Source organism: Xyrauchen texanus, chromosome 30 (genome assembly GCF_025860055.1).
Source record: "Xyrauchen texanus isolate HMW12.3.18 chromosome 30, RBS_HiC_50CHRs, whole genome shotgun sequence".
Classification (NCBI taxonomy): Eukaryota; Metazoa; Chordata; class Actinopteri; order Cypriniformes; family Catostomidae; genus Xyrauchen; species Xyrauchen texanus.
The window spans coordinates 37,794,774-37,817,042 of record NC_068305.1 but is presented as its reverse complement, the minus strand read 5'-3'; the positions used below and the strand labels follow the sequence as shown (position 1 = coordinate 37,817,042).

Sequence of the window (22,269 nt, the reverse complement as noted above, 5' to 3'; positions counted from 1 at the left end):
CCAAACCCTTATTACATTTTTTCTTCCATTGAACACAAAAGGAATGTCAGAGCTGATTACATAGTGCTGGTCAGAGGTGCTTTCGAGCTCCAAAATTGACAAAAACTGCACCATAGTAAAGACAGAATGTTAATTTTTGTGGTAGTGGATTGATCAGCAGTGGGAATCCAGAAGGTCTATAGTGACATGTCCAAACTTCACTAGAGTATACACTGATGGGTCAAAACAGTATGACCTCTCAGAGGTGAAGTGAATAACATTGATCATCTCATAACAAGACCACATATCAAGGTCTGGGTAGATTAGATGGTAAGCGAACAATCTGTTCTCATAGTCAACATGTTGGATGCAGGAGAATTAGGCAGGATTAAAGACCTGAGGGACTTTGACAAGGGCCAAGACGACTGGGTCAGAGCATCTCTGAAACGGCAAGGTTTGTGGGGTGCTCCCGGTCAGCAGTGGTGAGTACAAACGGACAGCGGTCCGAGGAGGGACAAACCGACGGCAGGGCGTTGTGCGCCAAGGCTCGTCGATGCGTGAGGGCAACGAAGGCTGTCCTGTTTGGTCCGAACGACAGAAGGTCTCCTGTGGCACAAGTCACAGAAAATTTTAATGATGAATGTTACAGGAGGAATGTGTCACAACACCCAGTGCATCGCACACTGCTGCGTATGAGGATGCGTAGCCGCAGACCGATCAGAGGGATGACCCCTGTCCACCGTTTAAAGAGCCTACAATGGGCGAGTGAGTGTAGGAACTGGACCTTGTAGCAGTGGATGAAGGTTGCCTGGTCCAGTCCCGTTTTCTTTTACATCACGTGGACAGCTGTGTATGTGTGCAGCATTTACCTGGGGAGGTGATGGCATCAGGATGCATTGTGGGAAGACGACAAGCCGGTGGGGGGAGTGTGATGCTCTGGGCAATGTTCTGCTGAGAAACCTTGGGTCCGTTTATTCATGTGGACGTCAATTTGACATGTGCCACCTACCTAAACATCGTGGCAGACCAGGTACACAGTGCATACTTTGTTTCGGAAGTGGTTTGAGGAGCATGATGAAGATTTCAAGGTGTTGCCCTGGCCTCCAAATTCCCCAGTTCTCAATCCGATTGAGCATCTGTGGCATGTGCTGGACCAACAAGTCCGATCCACTGCGGCTCCTCCTTGGAACTTACAGGACTTGAAGGATCTGCCGCTAATATAGTCTTGGTGCCAGATACCAGAGGACAACTTTAGGGGTCTTGTGGAGTCCATGCCTCAGCAGGTCGGCGCTGTTTTGGTGGCACCCGGAGGACCAAATTCATATTAGGAATGTGGTCATAATGTTTTTGCTCATCATTGTAATTTCTGTTGTTGCTTGTTTTGTTTTTGCTGCTGTGTAGGACATCGGACGTATCACCACACCTCCGCGGTATAACTTGGACAGTAACGAGGTGGAGATCACCTTCGGCAGCATGACCATCTGCTCCTCCAATCGCACTTCCAACTACACCTCCAAGATCATCTTTACTTGCCAGAAAGGTGCAGACTTGGTAAGAGTTTGGTCCAAACGTTTTGTGACTATCTAAAAATGGTATAGCGCAATGGTTATAATCTAGGCTGGTAACATAATGGTTGTAGGTTCCAGGGCTGTGCGGAAACAATTGAAATATTGCAATTATTTTGCTCACAATTTTAATTATATAAATCTGTGTGTTTATTTAATTGTGCATTCATGTCATGTCCTACAGTTCAATAAGGAAGCAGGTCGAATAAGTGCAAACTTTGATATCACCTTAGTGTGGTCAGAGGAGCGAGAGAGGTTGAAAATAGGGGTGTAAAAATGCATCGATGCATCGCGGTACATAGATCTGTCAAAGAGGTTTTGATGCATCAATTACAGAATTTAAGATTCAAGTATCATTGCTATAATTACTTTAATACCCAATGTGATCATCTCATATTACACAAGCCTACTCGCATTACACAAGCCTACTCATAACAGACACATAGCAGAGCATGCAAGATTGAATGGAAAGGAAGTGCTCTTTGAAATTAAGAAAGTTTATGCTGCCGATTTTATCTGCATGCACATGACAGTTCATCTGTAATTATTGGAGCAATAAATGTTAATGTTGCATGATTTGCAAATCAGTTCCACTTATTTCATGGTTTACAATCTGTTTGAGTGTGCATCAAGTAATTATGTTGTATCAGACATTTTTTATTCATATATATTAAGCTTGCACAATATCTATATGCATGTCTAAATAACTTATTCAAATCTTTAATGCATATGATGTAATGCACTTTTTTGTCAATATATGCAGCCACACGTAAAGTATAAGCCAATCCTCCTTGGTCCTAAATGCATCTGTGACTCTAGTGCTTAAGTATGGTGCATTTCTGTGTTGTCTAAATTAGAAATGTTCAGTAAAAACTTTGAATTGTATTCATTGTGTATTGTACTGCAGGGTACTTGGTGATCCCTAGCCCCAGTAAGTTTTAAAGTGTATTTGTCTTTTCTGCTGTACGTGTGTGTTAATCTTTGTTCTACGTACAGGGTTCTCCTCATATGATCCGGGCACAGGACTGCATGTATATGTTTGAGTGGGCGACTCCTGTGGTGTGTCCAGAGACCATTATATCACAGGGCTGCAACCTAACCGTTTCCCAGCTGCGCTACACCTTTGACCTCTCAGTGCTGTCAGGGGTCGTTCAGGTAATGACCTCTTACACACAAGGATACAAATATCTGTGTGACTAAAATTCAGTTGACACTTTCACATATGAAACTCGTTAAATTGCTGTAAAATTGGAAAGTTACCATATCCGCAGTGTTGGGTAGATTACCTCTGATATGTAATCAGATACTGCTTAGAAATTAAATTTATAATCTTTAAGATTATATTTAATATAATCAAATCTGGTTACTTTCAGATTACAAATTGCAAATTTTAAGTGCATGAAATACCAATTTCATTTACCCCAAATCAAGATATATAATATAAACTGAACTAATTGTAATCTGATTACACACCATTTATAATGTAATATAAATACAAGTAATCTTATTATGTAATCCAGATTACATATAGCCCATTATTGCTCAACACTGCATATCTGTTATTCACACAAACAACTTTCTTTGTTTTATACTCCACATTATGCATTCACTCATAACTGCCACCGAAATGTTTTCGTAACATTTTTATTTAATTTGCCTACATTTTTACTTTTAACTAGCTGTGGAAATATTAGACTACTTTGTTTTTGTTTTTTTAAATGACAGCATGATTTTTTTTCGGGTGAACTAACCCTGTTTAAGGCCCTGGCATACTTCTAAGAAATCTAATAACAAACTGGTTGTGACATCATTTAGAACATAATCTGGCCAAAAAAATTTGAGTTCATTTTATTGGTTCGTAACAGTTTTCCAGCACAAACTTTCAAGAAAACTTTGTACCAGCTGCTAAAAACCTTCTTACTGCCATTGATTTACGACATCGGTATGTGTGACCTGGAGCTCCACCTGCTTGCATTGTTCAGACAAAATAAACTCACTGGTCAGTAATTAGCGAACTGGTGCAAACTTTCCTACATCTGTACAATAGTTTGCATAGAGACATATTCCAAAAACATGTAATGATTTTTGTTTGATTAGTGTAGAATAGGATTAAAATCTATTCAAATGCTCTTAAGTGCCCATTCCCTCTGTTGTTTGATATGCCTATCATCATTCTTTTGTCTGTATTCTACCCATTAACACTCTTTTATGCACCCATCTTTGCAGTAGTAACAGTGCCATCATTAATTACAACAACAGAGTGTTACTGGTGTATATTATGGCCATGCATAGCTCGTTAGGGTATTAGCGACTTGAACGCAGAATGTAAACATGACAAAAACAGCTTCTTTATATATAAATAATAATGTCACATTATTTAAGGTTTTACATGTAGTCTTGTGCTTCCTCGTATTTAAATAATCCCCTAAACGTCTCCCCCAGCCGTTTGGCCAGTGTCTGAACGTTCTCAAACTGTATACTGTTGCTCAGCTCTGAGCAAAGAACGAAGAACTTCGCCATGAGTATGTCTGGGCCTATGAACTCCAGTCTTTTGGAATTCAAAGAAATACCAAAGCTGTTTTATTACTCCATTAGTGTTGACATTTCACATATTACTTCGGTGCATATCATTTATAGCTGTTCATAGTCATCATTGTGCGATTTGAGGGGAATGTACCACATGCTGTTCTGCAGCTCAGTTTCATGTGTTTTGTAGGTTCCTGGAAGCTCTGGCTCCTATAAGATCAATGTGTGTGGCACTGTGGCGGACACCACATGTAAAGACAGTGCTGTATGTCTGATTTCCACTGGCTCATCAGCTTCATATGGGAACAGCAGGATTATGAACCTTGACTACAAGAGAGAAGAGCAGACTGTGATGATGCAGTATAGTGGAGGAGATACATGCCCTCCAGGTCAGGCAAACACATTGAATAGTTCCAAAAGCCTAGTGAGTTGCCTACCTAGGCAGCATTTCAAGGCATCATAAGCATGCTTCCAACATGAACGATCCAAATGTTAGACATGTAATTATGGAAATTGTGAAATGCGCTGCCTTATAAGTTGTGTGGCACTTTTAAGACTTACTCTCAACTCCTTTAGGTAAAACCCTAAGTGGCTAACATCTGTATTTATTATCTTTCAGTGACGGATAAAGATGAAGTGTGTGCTTTCCCCTTTAACTTCTTGAGCAAGTCTTATACTGATTGCACAACTGAAGGCAGGACTGACGGCAGGAAGTGGTGTGCCACTACAAGCGATTACGACAAAGATAAGAAATGGGGCTTCTGCTCTAATGGTACGAACTTATGACAGCCTTAATACTCATGAAAACAATTCTTTTGCATTGACATAAATTGACAATGACAGATTTAAAGCAAAGGCATATGAGAATAATCAAAACAATAAAAACAAGTATATATTTCATATTTTATAAAGTCTAGTCATTATAAATTTTAGCTGTGTTGCTTGTTTCTATACAATATTTTCTTGTTTAAACAGATTTAGTTGGACAAATGTTGCTAACTGTAAATTAAATACTATTTTAGGCATTACATTTTTTTGGTGTGGATTCCTCAACATTGTGATATTTGCATATTTAAAAAAAGATTCACTGTTCTGGCCCTTTGCCTGCTTGCCTTCCATTGTAAGTGCATGACTTTTAACAGGTTCCCACTATTTTTTCAAAACGAGGGACAAGTCAGAATTATTTTTCATCTCATTTCATGTTTGTTTTTAAATAATTCACAGCTCAAAGAGGGAAAAGACAGTCGACCATTTTGTTCTCATGTGACCGAACAGCTGGTCGCGGGAGACCTCAGCTAATGACCGAAACCCTAAGTTGCTCTGCCACCTTCCAGTGGCGAACAAACATGGTGTGCCCACCCAAAAAGATGGAGTGCAAGCTGGCAGGCCGACACCAGACATATGACCTGCGCACTCTCTCCTCTCTCACACTGCCCTGGCAATTCAGCCATAATCATGATTTGTGAGTTTTACACCTGTTGTTCTATTCATGTTGTTGTGGACTAATTTGAATCTGGATGGGAATATTTTGTTGGGATGTACGATTTATCAGTGACCATGTCGGTAATGTCCAGTATCAGTAGGGTATTTTTGGAATTATCCGTGTTGTTTGATTATTGGATTGATGGGTTTGATTTGTTTTTTTTGTTGTTTTTTTAACTCTATATATTCTTGTGTTAGGTAATTAAAGTGGCGGACTGATATGGATACTGCAACAATATCAAATGGTTATCGCCCAATAACAATAATCTTAAAATGGCCAACTATTGGCCCGGACGATTTATCAATCTACCACTAATTTCTATGGTACACAAAAATATTTTGATGCACATGAATGTTTTCTGTATAATGTATATAAATTGTACCCATTACAATACAGTACATTACAATATTGGCAAACATATCAGCTATCGGCCATAAGGAAAATATTGGTTGCCAGTAACGATCCAATCTTCACATTTTGGAACTGACACAAGGAAGGTGGAATGACCACTTCTGTTTATCCTCCAAGCGGACATGCTTATCAGCAAATACAGATAATCTGAAATCTGGGCAAATATCGGCCTGGCAGATCTACACACATTTCTACTTAATACTAATATGCTGAATCACATCAAAGTTTTAATTTGTTTAATTTGTATGAATGGTACCAATTTACAATACTGGCAAACATATTGGTTATCAGCTATAAGAAAATATCAGTTGCCAGTATCGACCAAAATCTTTAACTTCTTGGAGCACTCACTGTTTTGTATCGTTTGACTCTATTCATGTCAGTGGAACTCGTCACACTTGGGCACAATGCATTAAATTGTTATATAACACTGGTGCAATATTGCACATACACAAGTTCTTAATGTGTGAAACTCACCTTTGCCCCTGACAGGTGGTACTTTAATCTGTGCCAGGTGATCCATGGAGGCCTGACAAGATGCCCAGAGGAAGCCGCCGTTTGTCGCAAACATGCCAGTGGGAAGACAGAGACTCTTGGCCGTGTGCACACGCAGACCATGGAGTTAATCGGTAAGTGTTTTTAAATCTTCTGTTACGTAAATACTGTTTTATTGGTTAACGTCAAATCGTCGTGTTTCCCATCCAGATGGAAAGATCCTGGTCAATTATTCCATGGGCGACGATGTGTGCAAAAACCAGCGGCCAGCCAAAACTATCATACAGCTCACGTGTGGAAGCACAGTGGGGCATCCGAAATTACTGCGGTGAGTCAGATCACTGGAAATTGGCCACATTTAAACTGGACAGGAAATAATGGAGAAAACAGGATTGGGAATTGTTCCTATAGCTTAACTGTTATAGCATGGCAATAGCAACACCAAGGTCATTGGTTTGATTCCTAAGGAACACATACTGACAAATGTTTACTTTGAATGCAATGTAAGTCGCTTTGTCACTGTGTCAGACTGGGCTACAGTTTAAGATTTAATCCATACTCAACAACACATCAAATTCATGTTATAGAGATTCTTTTCATCATATTGTACACTATGTATTATTATACAGTGGCTGCTTTAAAAAAAGTTAATGATATGGTAGTTATTGGTTGCAACATTATACATTTGTGTAACTGTATTCTTAACTAACTGTGTTAGTGTTTAACATTTGTGTTAAATATGTTAATTTAAGACTAGTTTACTAGTCCTTACTCAACCATTCAGAAAAACAATTATTAACATTTATAAGTATGATTCAAGTAAGTTTTATTTGCATAGCGCTTTTCACAACACATATCGTATCAAAGCAGCTTTACAGAAAAATATGCTGTAACAGAAAATTAAACTGTAATGTCGGTAATGTCTTAAAAGTCTTCATTGTGTTCTTTGTACACAGTGTATATACAGTTTTACACACACACACACACATATGGCTAAAAGCATGAATGTAATACAAATATTATTCATTAATGTGTAATACAAGTCATAGTTTAAATTATGAGTCCAATGAGATGCTGTTATGTCATTTTACAGTATTTGTTCAGGCTTATCAGCAGTACTGTGTAAGGACAGATGTTCCCAAGGTCATGGAAATATCAGGACATTTTAAAATGGGGATTTTGAGGCCTGGAAACTGAGATAAAGTTGTTTAAAACCTATTAAACATCTTTATGTAGTGTACATTTGTATTTAATTATTTTTATTAAGTTTTTGTTTTCTTCATTTTATACTGTTTTGTGCTATGTAAAATGGCACAGCTATATAAAAATAAAGTTTATTATAAAAACTTTTTTTTTTCTTTTATTATTATTGTTAATTCTTTTATTTATAATGCTTTTCAGCGTTCTACGCAAATATTTGCTTTTCAGTACAACCATCACACATACGACTACTGTGTGTGTTGCTCTCTCTCCCCTATGGCAGTCTGGACTGACCCTCTTATCCCTCTCACTGCGAACACAAACAGCTATTAGAGATAATTTCCCACAGGTGTCAATCCTTACCATTCTCATTCTCCCGGCCTCGCTCTCCACTGACATCGCTCGGCCATTCCACATCACCACAAATTATTATTATTAATAATAAATTATAGTCTAGGACATTTCTGAAGTGAATATAAATTTGTATTAATATGCTCTACTCTAAAACATTTTATTGCTATAATTGCCCTTCAAGATTCAAGCGACTTTATTGGTCAAGAAGTGTTCAAGCCCTGTACAAAGTAACATTTTAATATTCTGTGTGTGTGTGTTTTAGGGAGGATAAAGCAGCATGTGAGTTTTGGGTGGAGTGGGAGACTCGATCTGCTTGTGCTGTGAAACAGGAGGAAGTGGAGATGGTCAATGGAACCATCAAAGTACCAGAGACGGGAGCCACTGTTAGTTTGGGAGCACTTTACTACCGGTGTGTATCTCTCTCTTAATGTCACTTTCCACACTTTAACAACTTTCAGCCATTAACACAAGGCAGTGTTGGAGTTGCCTGGGGTTGGGGAGTAGGCCTCGCAAGGCTTAAGGGCACAATGGGGATTCCATGCGTAGAAGCATAAGATAAGTATTTCATTATGTGGGAGGTGAGACAAATTGGGACCTTGTGTTTCTGTTCTTTTCAGTTTCCACAATGCAACAGGAGATATCCGTCCTAATGGAGACCGTTATATTTACCACATCCAGCTGTCAGGTATCACTGACAGCTCCATATCTAAGTGCCTGGGCGCCAATATCTGTCAGGTCAAGATTAATGACAGTTATCGCAGAAAAATCGGCTCCTCCAGCAAAGCCAAGTACTATATCAAAGGTGAGAGGAAATCTTTAAGGGATTGCATTGAGAATTACACTGAATGATCAGTGCTCGATTTCTTTTCTATCTGTACCATGATGACACTTGTATGGAAACCCAATTTCTACACCAAAAATATTGTTTCTGTTGAATTTTCTAAGTCCTTTTTGGAGTTTCTTTCACATACACGTGTTGTGGAGCTTTCTGTTCTATTTCATTGCACTCCATCTAGCCGTTTTTTAACATGAAAATACATCCTGTTTGAACATGCCTCCTTAGGCAGTTGTTGAAATAATACAATTCGTTTTTATTATATTTTTAGGTTAGGTTACTTGTTTTAAAAATTTCACATGCTGATAAACCTCTGTTCAACAATGTTTACTTTGTAGAGAAAATGCTTTTATTTTTATTTCAATCATTATGTAACTATTCTTTGATGTGTCTGGGGTTTGTATGTTTTTAGGTGCAAACCTCGATGTACTGGTACCATCTGAATCAGTATGTGGGCGTGACAAAACCAAAACAGTGTCCTCGACCATCCTGTTCCACTGCAGCCCTACGGCAGGAGAGGGCATCCCAGAATTCCTGCTGGAGACGGATGGCTGCCAATATCTGTTTGTATGGCACACCTCTGCCGTCTGTAACTTTTCGTGAGTATCACTAAAGACTAAGAGTAACTTTCCACTTTCATTCACCAGTTTTGCCACATAGAGATGTAAGTGATGTAAGTTTGAATCAAGTCAATGTGTTGGATTTCACACAGTTCGGCCAGCATTATGGACCAGAACATTAATGATGGAGGGGAGGAGCAATCTGGCTTGTCTGGACGGAGTCAAGCTTTAGGGGTGGTGCTTAGTCTGCTGCTGATTGTGCTCTCAATCTGTTTGCTTGTTCTGCTGCTTCACAAACGAGACAGGAGGTAAAAGAAAATCAACTTCTACAGATATTGTGCCCATTGCAGATGCATTAAAGGTGCACCAAGTAAATATTTAAAAAAAATTCACAAGCCGATTTGACAATGGTCTTGAATTTAATACTGCTGTTGAGGCAGAAAACACACAAAATGTTTTGGTTACCAATACCATTGTAGACATATCATATTCGCAGGCAGATTAAGGTAGAAGTATTCAGCTGGTTATGTGAGCCCCCTATGTAAAATGAATCCGCTTTTATTAGGCTTCTGATTTTTATGTAGTTTTAATGTTATATTGTGAGAGAACTTTAAATATTACAAACTTTTGTCAAAAGTACTATTTATTTCTATAGGTAAAATTTTTAATGTGGAAAACATTACTTGGTACACCTTTTTATTTATTATTATTATTTTTTTTTTTTAAATGTATTTATTTATAAAAAATTACAATTAAAACAAGATATATTTTAGAGGTGCTTTGTTTACATGATGTGTTATGTATTTTTAGGCAACTTGTCATACAGAAAGTGTCCAGCTGCTGCAAGAAAGGAAATCCAGTATCTTACAAATACTCCAGGGTAAGATTTTATCATGTTTTACAAAGTTTCTAAATAAAAACGAATGAAAGGTTTCGTTCACACTGCGCACACATCTAGACAAATTACTCCTATACTGTTCAGATTTCCCAAAATATAATTTGTAACCAATCGTGATTGGGGGGGATTTATTTTTTTTTATTTTTTTTTAAACTACATTGATCTGAAATAGATTAAAAAAAAATAAGATCAGAATTTTGACCTTAAGATAAACTGCTGATTTGGTCTGTTCAAACGGATTTTTTTTGTCTTCCCAAAATATGATTTCTACGGAAGAGGATTAGGGCCAAGCAATAATAAAAAAAAAATAAAGCCATCTCGAGATTAAAGTCATTATAATGCGAGATTAAACTCATTAAATATCGAGAATAAAGTCGTGTTTCGAGAAAAAACTATTTAAGTTTAATCTCGCATTATAATGACTTTATTCTCGATATTTAATGAGTTTATTCTCAAGATTGTATTTCGACTTTTTTCTCGAAATATAACGAGTTTAATCTCACATTATAATGACTTTAATCTCGATATTTAATGAGTTTATTCTCAAGATTGTATTTCGACTTTTTTCTCGAAATTTAACGAGTTTAATCTCGCATTATAATGACTTTAATCTCGATATTTAATGAGTTTATTCTCAAGATTGTATTTCGACTTTTTTCTCGAAATATAACGAGTTTAATCTCGCATTATAATGACTTTAATCTCGATATTTAATGAGTTTATTCTCAAGAATTTATTTAGACTTTTTTCTCGAAATTTAACGAGTTTAATCTCGCATTATAATGACTTTAATCTCGATATTTAATGAGTTTATTCTCAAGATTGTATTTCGACTTTTTTCTCGAAATTTAACGAGTTTAATCTCGCATTATAATGACTTTATTCTCGAGATGGTTTTATTTTTTTTATTATTGCTTGGCCCTAATCCTCTTCCGTAGATTTCAAACCACATACAAGTATAATTAAAAAATTGTTGTGCTGTTTCAACCAAAAAGAAAAAGCAAAACTTTTGGATACACCAAATAATCAGATTTTTGGAATTAAAAATTAGAATTTGGAATAAACTGCTGGTCGGACTGTTTAGGCTGAAACGCATTTTCCAAAATCTGATTTAAAACCAAATATAAATGTGGTTTGAATCAGGATTGTAAGAATTGTATTTCATGTGGGTTTATTTATTTTTCTGTTTAGACTGAAAAAGCAAAACCGATTTCTGGATATGTAAAAAAATATATATATTTTTGGTCCGAACTCGATTTTAAGATGAAAGACTGATCTGACTGTTTAGGCAGAAATACATTTTCCAAAATCATACAATTGTATCTTGGATCAAGGTTGTTAAAATTGTAATTTTTTTTTTTTTCAGTTTAGACCAAAAAAAACGTAATATTTTTTTTTTATGGATCTGCCAAAAAAATCTGATTTTTGGTGCCTGTCTAATCAACGCTGTGTGTACAACAGAAAGGTTAACTCTCCACCATCTTTCTCTCTTTGTAGGTGAACACCGATGAAGACGGATGTGAAGACGAGATGGAATGGTTGATGGAAGAGACTGGGACTCCCACACGGGAGCCGCACGAGAACGGTCATATCACCACCAAGCCCGTCAGTGCCGATGCTCTGTGCACCTTCTCTCTGGACGAGCAGGACAGCGAGGATGAATTGCTCACTTTGCCAAGGGTCCGAATGTCCCACCCTTCATCATCACGGCTGCAGTCAGCCTTTCTGAAAGCTGAGAGCGATGAGGATCTGGTGGGGCTTCTGGAGGACACAAGGAGCCAGAACAAGACCAAATACAGCGATAGAAACCAGAGGAAACCACAGCCAGACCCAGACGACAGTGACGAAGACCTACTCAAAGTCTGAGGGCACCGGGCAGCCCAGAGAAACTTTTGAATGTGTCTTCCACCATGTTCCAAATGTTTAGTTGCTTCATTTCAGTTTTTCTAAAGGGAAATCTATTTATCTGTGAGCTGTTTACCTTACAGCATTCCGATTCGTTGATTTGTCTACTAAATATTTAACGCCGTCCTGACAAAACATTTGATTGTTTATTCATTTTGTGTGTTTGTTTGCCATTGGTTGAGATGAATTATGTACAGAGATGTTATTATGTGAATTCATTTGGTGTCCTAAAAACTTTATAGTTTTTCTATATAAAAACTATATAGATTTTCTATTGTTATTTAAAGATTTTGGGTACGGTTTTTCTTTTTTTTTTTTTTTTTTTTTTCACTGGGAACAGTTATTAAAAAAAAAAAAAAAAATTATAATGATTTTGACAGTTACATTGAAGGAATTTCTTATCTTCAATCTGAAGCAGTATTTAGCATATCTTGAGCCATGTAGCACCAAGAGGAGATTTGATTAGCTTTGCCAAGTTCACATTTAAACCATAAATCTACATCACTTGCTTCGCATTTGCATTCTGCATCGACGTTCATATAAACCTTAAAGGGACATTTTTACCCTAAAATGTAAATTCAGTCGTTATTTTCTCACCTTCATGTCATTTAAAACCTGTATGACCAACTTTCTTAAAAAGAGAAAAAAAGTAGAATGTCTATGCTGCTCTTTATCATTAAATGAAAGCGATTGGTTACCACGTCCCTAGTCCCGTTGACATTTTGGAAAACGGCTCCATTCCCATTTGGAATGACATAAGGGTGAATAAATGATGACAGAATTTATCCCTTTAACATCTGTGTGTTGTTTAAATGAATATTTTTTGCAATGCTTTTGCCCTTTTTTCTGCCAAAAATAAGCATGATCTACTTATCCTAATAGAACACAGACAGCATACAGAGTTTTAGTGCCATGACAGAATGGCATCCCATGTATGACCGCTGCAGGCTTTCAATTTAATTGCACTTTCTCAGCAAAATCGGAATAATTGCTTAGAGATAACACAATCTCAATGTGGTGTTTATTTTGGTTATTGTTCAGTTGCTTTATTCCTCTTTGTTTTAAAATACTTTTTGCACATAAGTAGTGCCTAGTCTGTAAAAAGCCTTATATCCGTATAGTTGAGCTCACAAAAAAGAAAAACGCTTGCAAGGCACTTTATTCATTAGCATGAATCGTTGTCATCGTTGATGCTTTACAAATTTTGAATGGCACCAATGAACCATTTGCCGCCTCAAAAACATCTGCAAATGTTTTTGTCTTTTTTTTTGAGAGATGCATACATTTGCTCAACCATGTTGCAAGAGTTGCAGTCAGCGGCCTCTGAGGTTGCCAGTTTTCCAGAAATGATTTGCCAAAATGTTCTTCTCACGTGGGCAGTTGAGATACAACTGTACATCAGTTCTGTATCATTCAGTATTTTTTTCTCTCTCTCTCTCTCTCCGGCTCAACATACAGTACATTGAATTAGTTTGTTGTCTTATCAATTCTGAAAATGTATTTCTCACCTATATGGTAGCCAAATAAATCCAGAACAGTTCTGTATGTTTGTCCGTAACTCACTGCACCTGAGAAGGCACTTTCAAGCCGAGGTTCAGTACAGCACACCTGTGTCATTAAAAAAAGCTTGTTTAGTACTTTGCACTTTGGTGGATGTTTTTGTTCCGTCTTTAAGGCAGAAGGTGGACAGTAGGCTTGAATGCTATTGGTCATTACAGGTTTTCCATTTGCTTATTAAAATTGTCTGAATATGCTGTATGGATTATCATATGCTACAAGTCTTTGAAGAGAAGGTCCCTGGATCCTTAACTGATGTGTTTTTTTTCTGATTGAGACTGGCTCTTCTGAGACTACTATTTGTCATGTTTTACTGCGTTTTGTTTGGGTATTTAATTTGTTTATGCGGAGATATGAGATTATCTAAATAAAATGATCAGCTCCTCAGCATGCATTCTTACTAAGAGTTATTGTAGTTTGATGACTTGTTAGTGGTCTTAATATATGAAGAAATGATCATTTAACAACCAGGGTTATTATAGTATACATTTTATTTTGTGTTCATTGTATTAATTTTTGTTTAGTTTTAATTTTTCAGTGTTTTTAAATTTTAGAATCTAATCCATAAACCATTTTTATTCTTAAACTCATTGTTTTTCAAAGAATGCGGCAATCTTAAGCTTTTCCGAAACGTTCCGTTTTCGGTGGTGAAAACACCATCCTAGTGCAGATGAGAGGCATTAACGTAGCAAAATTAACGTGTTTTTAAAAGAAAATGTATTAGTGTGTATGTGTGCTTTATTTGTTTGTGTATTTAATTTTTGCTTTAGGGCTTTGGGCATTTTCATGTTCATTGAAGGCAGATTGTAAAGGTTTAAAATGTCCTAATTTACTGTTAATCAAAAACTAAAATTAATTTGTTGTTTTTATTTAGTCATTATTTAGATTTGGGGTCATGAAAATTTATTTTATTTTACACTCAAAAAAATTAAGATTTATACCTTTCAATTTCATAACAAAATCTATCAAATTGAATTGAGTAATCTTTAATAAACTAAAACATAAAAAAATAAATGTTTTTAAACATTACATAATTCAATGGTAGTTGAGTGGTAGAAAAAAATCAGTTTTTTTTTTTTTTTTCATTTAGCTTTTGTTAATGATATAGCATATTTAAAGCAATTTAAACATAGTCACAGCTAACTAACCTGCAGTTAATTGTTGTGCATGTTGCTGGTGGTGTACATGTGGTGGTGCTATGATGCTAAAGATTCTTGATTCAAACCCCAAAAAGTTGCGGAGCTCCCCTATAACAATTGTACAATTGAGCAAAGCACTAAACTACAAGATTTTTCAAGTTATTTTTTGTGAAACATGGTCATTTATTCCATTGCAACATTGCCAACACTAAAAAAAATCTATAAGTCTCGACAGACACCTTCGGGTTTTGTTAAATGTGTAATGGTTTAGTTGTACGTGTCTTTGGCATTGTATCAATGCTACCTAACTGTTCAAAAATAATACTGGGACCAATATATAAACTCTGTGACATCTGAGGTCTCTTCTATTAAAATGTAACTTGGTGGCCCATGTGCTGCCTCAACGCATCATTGGTTAGTCCCAGTACGAGTTTATCAAAGGTCACCCTCCTCTCTGGACTTTAGATCATCGAGGTGTGGGTAAATACTCTGTCCCAGAACTTTGCAGGAACTCCAAAGCTGCTCACACCTTTGGGTCCTCCACCGTCACACATATTATACTACGACCATGGCAACTTTTGATGACATCTTGGAGGAGGCTGGCAAGTTTGGTCGGTGCCAGAAGCGAATTGCTGCCATTTTCTGTTTTGTCTCCATGCCTTTTGCGTTTGTCTATGTGGGGATTGTGTTCCAGGGGTTCACCCCTGAGCATTGGTGCCGTGACCCAGGTGTCAGTGAGATCCGGGGGCGTTGTGGATGGGGTCTTCAAGACACACGTATGATGACTGTACCCCTGGTGAATAGTTCTGCTGGTTTGGTTTACAGCCAGTGTGAGAGATATGACATAAACTGGAATGCCACTGTTTTCACCTGTGAAAATCCCGAAAACAACATCAGCCAGACCCAGCACTCTGCAATGACCGTGACAGCTTGTACGGATGGTTGGGAGTATGATTATAATGGGAAACAGTCTTTTGTCACTGAGGTGAGTGGTAGATTCACAAAACAGGCACTTTCCTATGTCGATAATTGTATCAAATGCGTTTATACTAAATAGAATAAGATGCTACTGGCTGATATAAGACCTGTGTGTTACAGTTTCACCTAGTGTGTGCAGACGCCTGGTATGTTGACATGTTCCAGGCTACACTCAATGTTGGCTTCTTAGTGGGAAGCTTTGCAATTGGATACCTGGCAGACAAGTATGGCAGACACTTACTACAGGGTCTCACTCTCTAATGTAATTTTTAACCTTTTCATTATCACTTGGATGCCTTGTGTCCACATTTCAAGAACTCCCCTTTATTATCCACAATCAAAATTCAGTAAAAAAACAAGTTTCACACTAACTTTATCAACCAGGGTACAGTTTGTTAACAAAAAAAAGCAATGCTTCTTGCTGCTGGGAAGAAGAATAAAAAACATCTTATACCAACCTAAGCTGGTCTGCTGGTCATAGTTGGTCTCATGGCCCGGCCAAATGTTGGAAAGCTGGTCTCTCAGCCTAAACAGCGGACAAATGCCCAAAACCCCTCTTAAACCAGCCAAGAGACCAGCCTCACCATGTTTGGTGACCAGCAAACTAGCTTTTGCCTGGCTTAAGCTGTTTTTCCAAAATCCCTAAACCAAGACCAAAATTAGCATTGTAACTTCTCCTATAGAAGGACTGGGGAACCTTTTTCCCATTAAGGCCTGTTCGAGTATTTCTGATTGTGGTTTGAAATTAACGTATGCATTCTGTTATACAAAATGTTAACTTTGAATCATTATTTAAAAAAAAAAAAAAAATCTTTACAGTTTTGCTTTTATGTTTTTTCAAATGGCCTGGCGAGCCTAGTAAAATGGCCTTGCGGGCCCTAAATGGCCCTGAGGCCAGACGTTACTCCACTCCTTTCCTAGAGCTTTCAAGCTACATCCACCAAATTTGGCACATACCTTCAGACTGTTATATCTCATGTTCATTTGTCTTTTCTAGCTGATTGTACTTACAACTTTCCAGAAATGCACAATTGTAAATGGTGATTGTCAAATGTTACTTATCTCATTTTCCTTTGGCATACACAAAATGAATGTTTCAATAGCCATATGTCTGATTCACCTTTTGTATTTGTTCTTTTAGAGTTGGTAGAAAGAAGAGTTTCCTAATGACAAACATCTTCATTGTAGTAACAGGAATTCTGGTTGCCACATCCCCTAATTACACTGCCCTGCTGGTGTTCAGAGCTCTGTTTGGCTTTGGAGTGAAGGGTGGCTGGATGGTTGGATATGTACTAAGTAATGAATTTAATTATTTGATAATCAATTTCTATAAGATTTTTTAAGTAGAAGAGCCCCTTATACACCCCAAAGTACCTTTTTGTGAAGCCTGGACTGGTGCGGTCTTCACAGCACTAACTTACAACATTACCAAACAGGGACATGATATTGATATTTATTTATGAAAGAGTCACTTTTATCCAAAGTTACCAAGTTATCTTCCATAATGGCACAGCCTGAGATGCAGTGGTATTGCATTTAATGTTTACTGCAGTATTGAGATTCTTGACAATTTAAATATCTTGCTTTCATGGCTGCAGTCACAGAGATGGTAGGGGTGGAATACAGAAGAATAGTCGGAGTGACCTATCAGATGTTCTTCAGCATCGGCATTCTTATTCTTCCTCCCTTTGCTTACCTCATACCAAACTGGCGCTGGCTACAGGTGGTCTTCACCTTACCTTACCTCTGCTTCCTGTCATACTATTGGTAAGGCCTATACACAGGTGGCACTATGTTCAATACAAATTTAGATTGAGTCCTTAGAAGGAAGTAATTATTTTTTTTTTTATTGATTTACTTTGTACATTGTTTGCCATACAAATATGGGAAGCATTTGAATTTTGCCAATACAGTATGTATTGCCAGGACGTCTTGATTTCGGCCAAAATACAGGACATCCAGACTAATATGGAACAGTTTAACCCTAATCTACACCTTCTAAAATTTAAAGGAATATTCCAAATTAAATACAATTTACAATACAATCCATCTAGAACATGAATATCGCCCAGATATCTATTTGATGTGACTAAAATATTCCATGGAATTAAGGGGTCTCAGACCCCTTGAACAGCCCTTAAGTATTTTATAAACCATATGTAACAAAATTCCTGTGAGTTTCTTCTCAAGAATCCTTTTGAGTAGAAGCTAAATTCATTTTGACTGATTTACAGCAAGTTAAATATTTTCTTTAAATGAATTTCTTTTTGAATAATCTTTTGTTTTGTTTAAATACACTATGATTTCAGGTTTATTCCCGAATCACCAAGATGGCTCCTCTCCCAAAACAACAAAACAAAAGCACTAGAGATCACAGAAGCAATAGCCAAAGAGAACAAGAAAACACTTTCCAAGAACATTAAAGTAGGCTTGAAAAAAACACATTGATGGTGTTTCTGTTGAGCATAAAATGAGTGCTTCACATTAACACCCAAATTCATTCATTTAGAATCTCACGGATGATAATGAGGCCTCTGCCTTAACAGCTTCTTTCTTGGACCTCTTCAAGACTCCCAACATGAGAAAATACACGTTCATCCTAAGTTTCAACTGGTAAGTCAATCCTCAAACCACACACATTTTACGTGCATTGGGATGACCATAAATCCATAAGCTACTTTGTATCTCGGGACCCTCACAGGTTTACCAGTGCTGTGGTATACCAGGGGCTCATTATGAGGCTGGGAATCCTTGGAGGAAATGTGTATGTGGACTTCTTCATATCTGGAATTGTGGAATTCCCTGCAGCTTTCCTCATTCTTTTAACTATTGAGCGAATTGGCCGACGACTTCCATTCGCATGTGCGAATATTGTGGCGGGGGCTGCTTGCTTAATCACAGCTTTTATACCAGACAGTAAGTACTGTGTCAGAAATGTAATTTGTGTATTAATGGTCACTGTTTGTACCCTTGGAATAAATCTTCAGGAGCTATTTTTTATTTATTTTTTTACATTTATGAGAGCTTTTCCCCTCTATATTAAACACACAGCATGCCATCCATTTGTCAAACACTTCAAACCCATACTAAGCTAGTTAGGCCCAGAATAAAATCTAAAAATATATACATTTAAGCAGTTAGCCACGACACGAAGCTTCTCATACTTGGTGTAAAACTGCGGCAACTACAATGTGGTAAAATACATCAATGTTCAATAAAGAGTAAAAATTTTCCCTAAATTATAATCGGAATTAACAATTCTTCCGCCAAGTAAAAAAGTGAATTATCCTTACTGAAGGAATTTGCGGTTGCCAAGCAACTTAATCAATATACAGTAAAAATCTGCACCCGGTGTGACTGAATGTGGCTTTTTCAATCCGAATTTAGAGTCGCAACTATCTGTTATATACATACGTTACATATAAGATAAAACAAACCTGAAGAATTCACTACAAGGGTTTTTTTTCCTTCTTTTTTTTTCTGCCATATTTAAACATTTGGGGCATTTTGTCAATTCACCTGGCATTTTTGCCCCAAGCCCTTGTGCTTAAAGGGATAGTTCACCCAAAAATGAAAATTCTCTCATCATTTACTCACCCTCATGCCATCACAGATGTGTATGAATTTCTTCTGCAGAACACAAACAAAGGTTTTTAGAAGAATAACTCAGCTCTATAAGTCCATACAATGCAAGTGAATGGTGATCAGACCTTTGTAGCTCCATAAATCATATAAAGGAAACATAAAAAGAATCCATAAGACTCCAGTGTTTAAACCCATGTCTTCAGAAGCTATAAAATAGGTGTGGGTGAAAAACGTCAAAATGTAAGTCCTTTTTTTACTCTAAATCTCCACTTTCACTTTTACATCTGAAAGTTAAAGCAAAGATTTAGAGTAAACAAGGACTTAAATATTTAGCAATTTTTTTACCCACACCCAGGGGTGGACTGGCCATCAGGAGCACCGGGTGTTATCCCGGTGGGCCTCTTGATAATTTGGGCTTGCCCACCGATGCGCAATTACTGGCCCGTCCTAAAGACGATATAGTCGGCTACTCTGGGACCCATAACAGAGCGAGAATGCATTAAACATACTCATGTCAAAAAAATACAATGGTTTTTATTTTGACATCATGTAATGACTTTTATTTTGTAATCACTTCTGTATAAGCGTATGTACGCTGTATCGCACATAGAGACTTCATCATTTCACATACAAATCACAATAATGGTTCTTTTTGGAGCTACAAAGGTCTGATCACCATTCACTTGCATTGTATTGACCCACAGAGCTGAGATATTTTTCTAAAAATCTTTGAGTCCTGCTGATGAAAGAAAGTCATACACATCTGGGATGGCATGAGGGTGAGTAAATGATGAGAGAAAATTCATTTTTGGGTGAACTATCCCTATAACCATGGAAATATTTGTATATTTTCTTCTATGCATGTGATCTACAGGTATGTTCTGGGTTAAAACCGCTGTTGCTTGTATTGGGCGACTTGGTATCACTATGGCTTTTGAAATGGTAGTGTTTGTGAATACGGAACTATATCCCACTGTTATCAGGTAAGTTATACGGCAAAGTAACCCTGTTTATCCTTCATTGCACATTTTACTAAACATAATTTATACGCTTTACTACGCAAAAGATTGTTTTTGGTCAGGTTTGTCAGAAATCTATTTTATATTTTTATCGCTGCAGAAATCTGGGCGTGTCAGCCTGTTCCACATTGTGTGACATTGGAGGGATTGTAGCTCCATTCCTGCTCTACAGGCTTGCTGTCATATGGCTAGAATTACCCCTCATAATTTTCGGTACATGCAAAACTTTCTTTGAAATCCAATTGAATTTGTAATACTTGTGTTGTCAGATGGGCAACCCAAAGTGATTTAGCCAAGTAGCCTGGGCCATTGTTGTCCTGGTGAATGATGCCCCTAACCATAAACATGTCATGTTATGAGATGGTAATCAAGAGATGAGGTCGGTGAAGTGAATGTTTATTTTCACAGGTGCTCTTGCATTTGTGGCTGGTGGACTGGTTCTGCTGTTACCTGAAACCAAAGGTGTACCTCTTCCAGAAACTATTGATGACATTGAATGTCCAGACAGGTAAGGCTTTTCTGCCTGCACATATTCACCATGGTAATATTTTTCATCTTGAATCTTTTTTTTCACAAATGTAAAATGTTTCACACACAGAAACAAAGGAAACCATCTGAAGAGTCAACAACTTGAAAATTTGCTCCCCACTGATGTGACATCAAACAAAGAAGTTACAAGTGTCTGATTTTTATAGTTTTTGATTAATAGACAGAACATCAGCAAGCATCCTTTTTCATTTAAGGATTTAACAAAAATATCAGAATTGAAATACATTTTTTATTTTCAATATGTAAACATTTTAAACAAATGTTTTTAAATTAGCCATTTGATTTTACCATTCAACTTTTTTTTTTTAAAGTTGATAATTGTATATTTTTGTTTAAAAAAAAATCTATTAAAGATCAAAAATTAAATCAAAGGACTTTTGATTTAAAGATAATACGTCTCCATAAAAATATCTGTTTTAAAATGTTGTTTTAAATTATTGTTTGGTCATTTACAATGTTTTGAACTAGTGGTTGATGAATAAAATACAGTACAGATTTATATGCAGTAAATAGAGTATATAAATACACCTATCAGCCACAACAATACTATTGTGCCTAATATTGTGTAGGTCCCCCTGGTGCTGCCAAAACAGCGGCAACCTGCATCCCAGATTAGCATTCTGAGATTATATTGTTCTCACCACTATTGTACAAAGCCGTTATCTTGAGTTACCGTAGACTTTGTCAGTTTGAACTAGTCTGGCCATTCTCTGTTGACCTCTCTCATCAACAAGGCATTTCCATCCGCAGAACTGAGGCTCACTGGATGTTTTTTATTTTTGGCACCATTCTGAGTAAATTCTACATACTGTTGTGCGTGAAAATATCAGAAGATCAGCAGTTGCAGAAATACTCAAACCAGCCCATCTGGCACCAACAATCATGCCACGATCCAAATCACTAAGATCACAATTTTTCCCCATTCTGATGGTTGATGTGAACATTAACTGAAGCTCCTGACCCGTATCTGCATGATTTTATGTACTGCACTGCTGCCACACTATTGGCTGATTAGATAATCGCATGGATGATTGTTGGTGCCAGATGGGCTGGTTTGAGTATTTCTGTAACTGCTGATTTCCTGGAATTTTCACATACAAAAGTCTCTAGAATTTACTCTGAATGGTGCCAAAATCAAAAAACGTCCAGTGTGCGTCAGTTCTGTGGATGGAAATACCTTGTTGACGAGAGAGATCAACAGAGAATGGTCAGACTGGATCGAACTGACAAA

The 22,269-nt window shown here is 37.1% G+C and overlaps 2 protein-coding genes across 2 annotated transcripts in view; both read left to right on the top strand.

The window, feature by feature from the left end:
* igf2r (insulin-like growth factor 2 receptor) overlaps positions 1 to 14,285 on the top strand; it is a 59,139-nt gene extending 44,854 nt beyond the window's left edge. The window contains exons 35-47 of the mRNA XM_052098957.1: positions 1,381 to 1,530; positions 2,541 to 2,699; positions 4,261 to 4,459; positions 4,690 to 4,842; positions 5,295 to 5,532; positions 6,457 to 6,593; positions 6,670 to 6,787; positions 8,276 to 8,422; positions 8,631 to 8,815; positions 9,261 to 9,447; positions 9,561 to 9,716; positions 10,219 to 10,288; positions 11,804 to 14,285. Coding sequence (XP_051954917.1) covers positions 1,381 to 1,530; positions 2,541 to 2,699; positions 4,261 to 4,459; positions 4,690 to 4,842; positions 5,295 to 5,532; positions 6,457 to 6,593; positions 6,670 to 6,787; positions 8,276 to 8,422; positions 8,631 to 8,815; positions 9,261 to 9,447; positions 9,561 to 9,716; positions 10,219 to 10,288; positions 11,804 to 12,172 — 2,268 coding nt within the window. The 3' untranslated portion in view covers positions 12,173 to 14,285. The remainder of the gene's footprint in view (positions 1 to 1,380; positions 1,531 to 2,540; positions 2,700 to 4,260; positions 4,460 to 4,689; positions 4,843 to 5,294; positions 5,533 to 6,456; positions 6,594 to 6,669; positions 6,788 to 8,275; positions 8,423 to 8,630; positions 8,816 to 9,260; positions 9,448 to 9,560; positions 9,717 to 10,218; positions 10,289 to 11,803) is intronic.
* A 1,100-nt stretch (positions 14,286 to 15,385) lies between these two features.
* On the top strand, positions 15,386 to 21,663 carry slc22a2 (solute carrier family 22 member 2). Its single transcript, XM_052098880.1, has 11 exons — positions 15,386 to 15,892; positions 16,006 to 16,109; positions 17,027 to 17,181; positions 17,484 to 17,652; positions 18,195 to 18,309; positions 18,395 to 18,498; positions 18,587 to 18,801; positions 20,345 to 20,453; positions 20,590 to 20,702; positions 20,898 to 20,997; positions 21,088 to 21,663. The coding sequence occupies exons 1-11, from the start codon at positions 15,476 to 15,478 to the stop codon at positions 21,173 to 21,175; spliced, it is 1,689 nt and encodes a 562-aa protein (XP_051954840.1). The 5' UTR covers positions 15,386 to 15,475; the 3' UTR covers positions 21,176 to 21,663.
* The last annotated feature ends 606 nt before the right edge of the window (positions 21,664 to 22,269 follow it).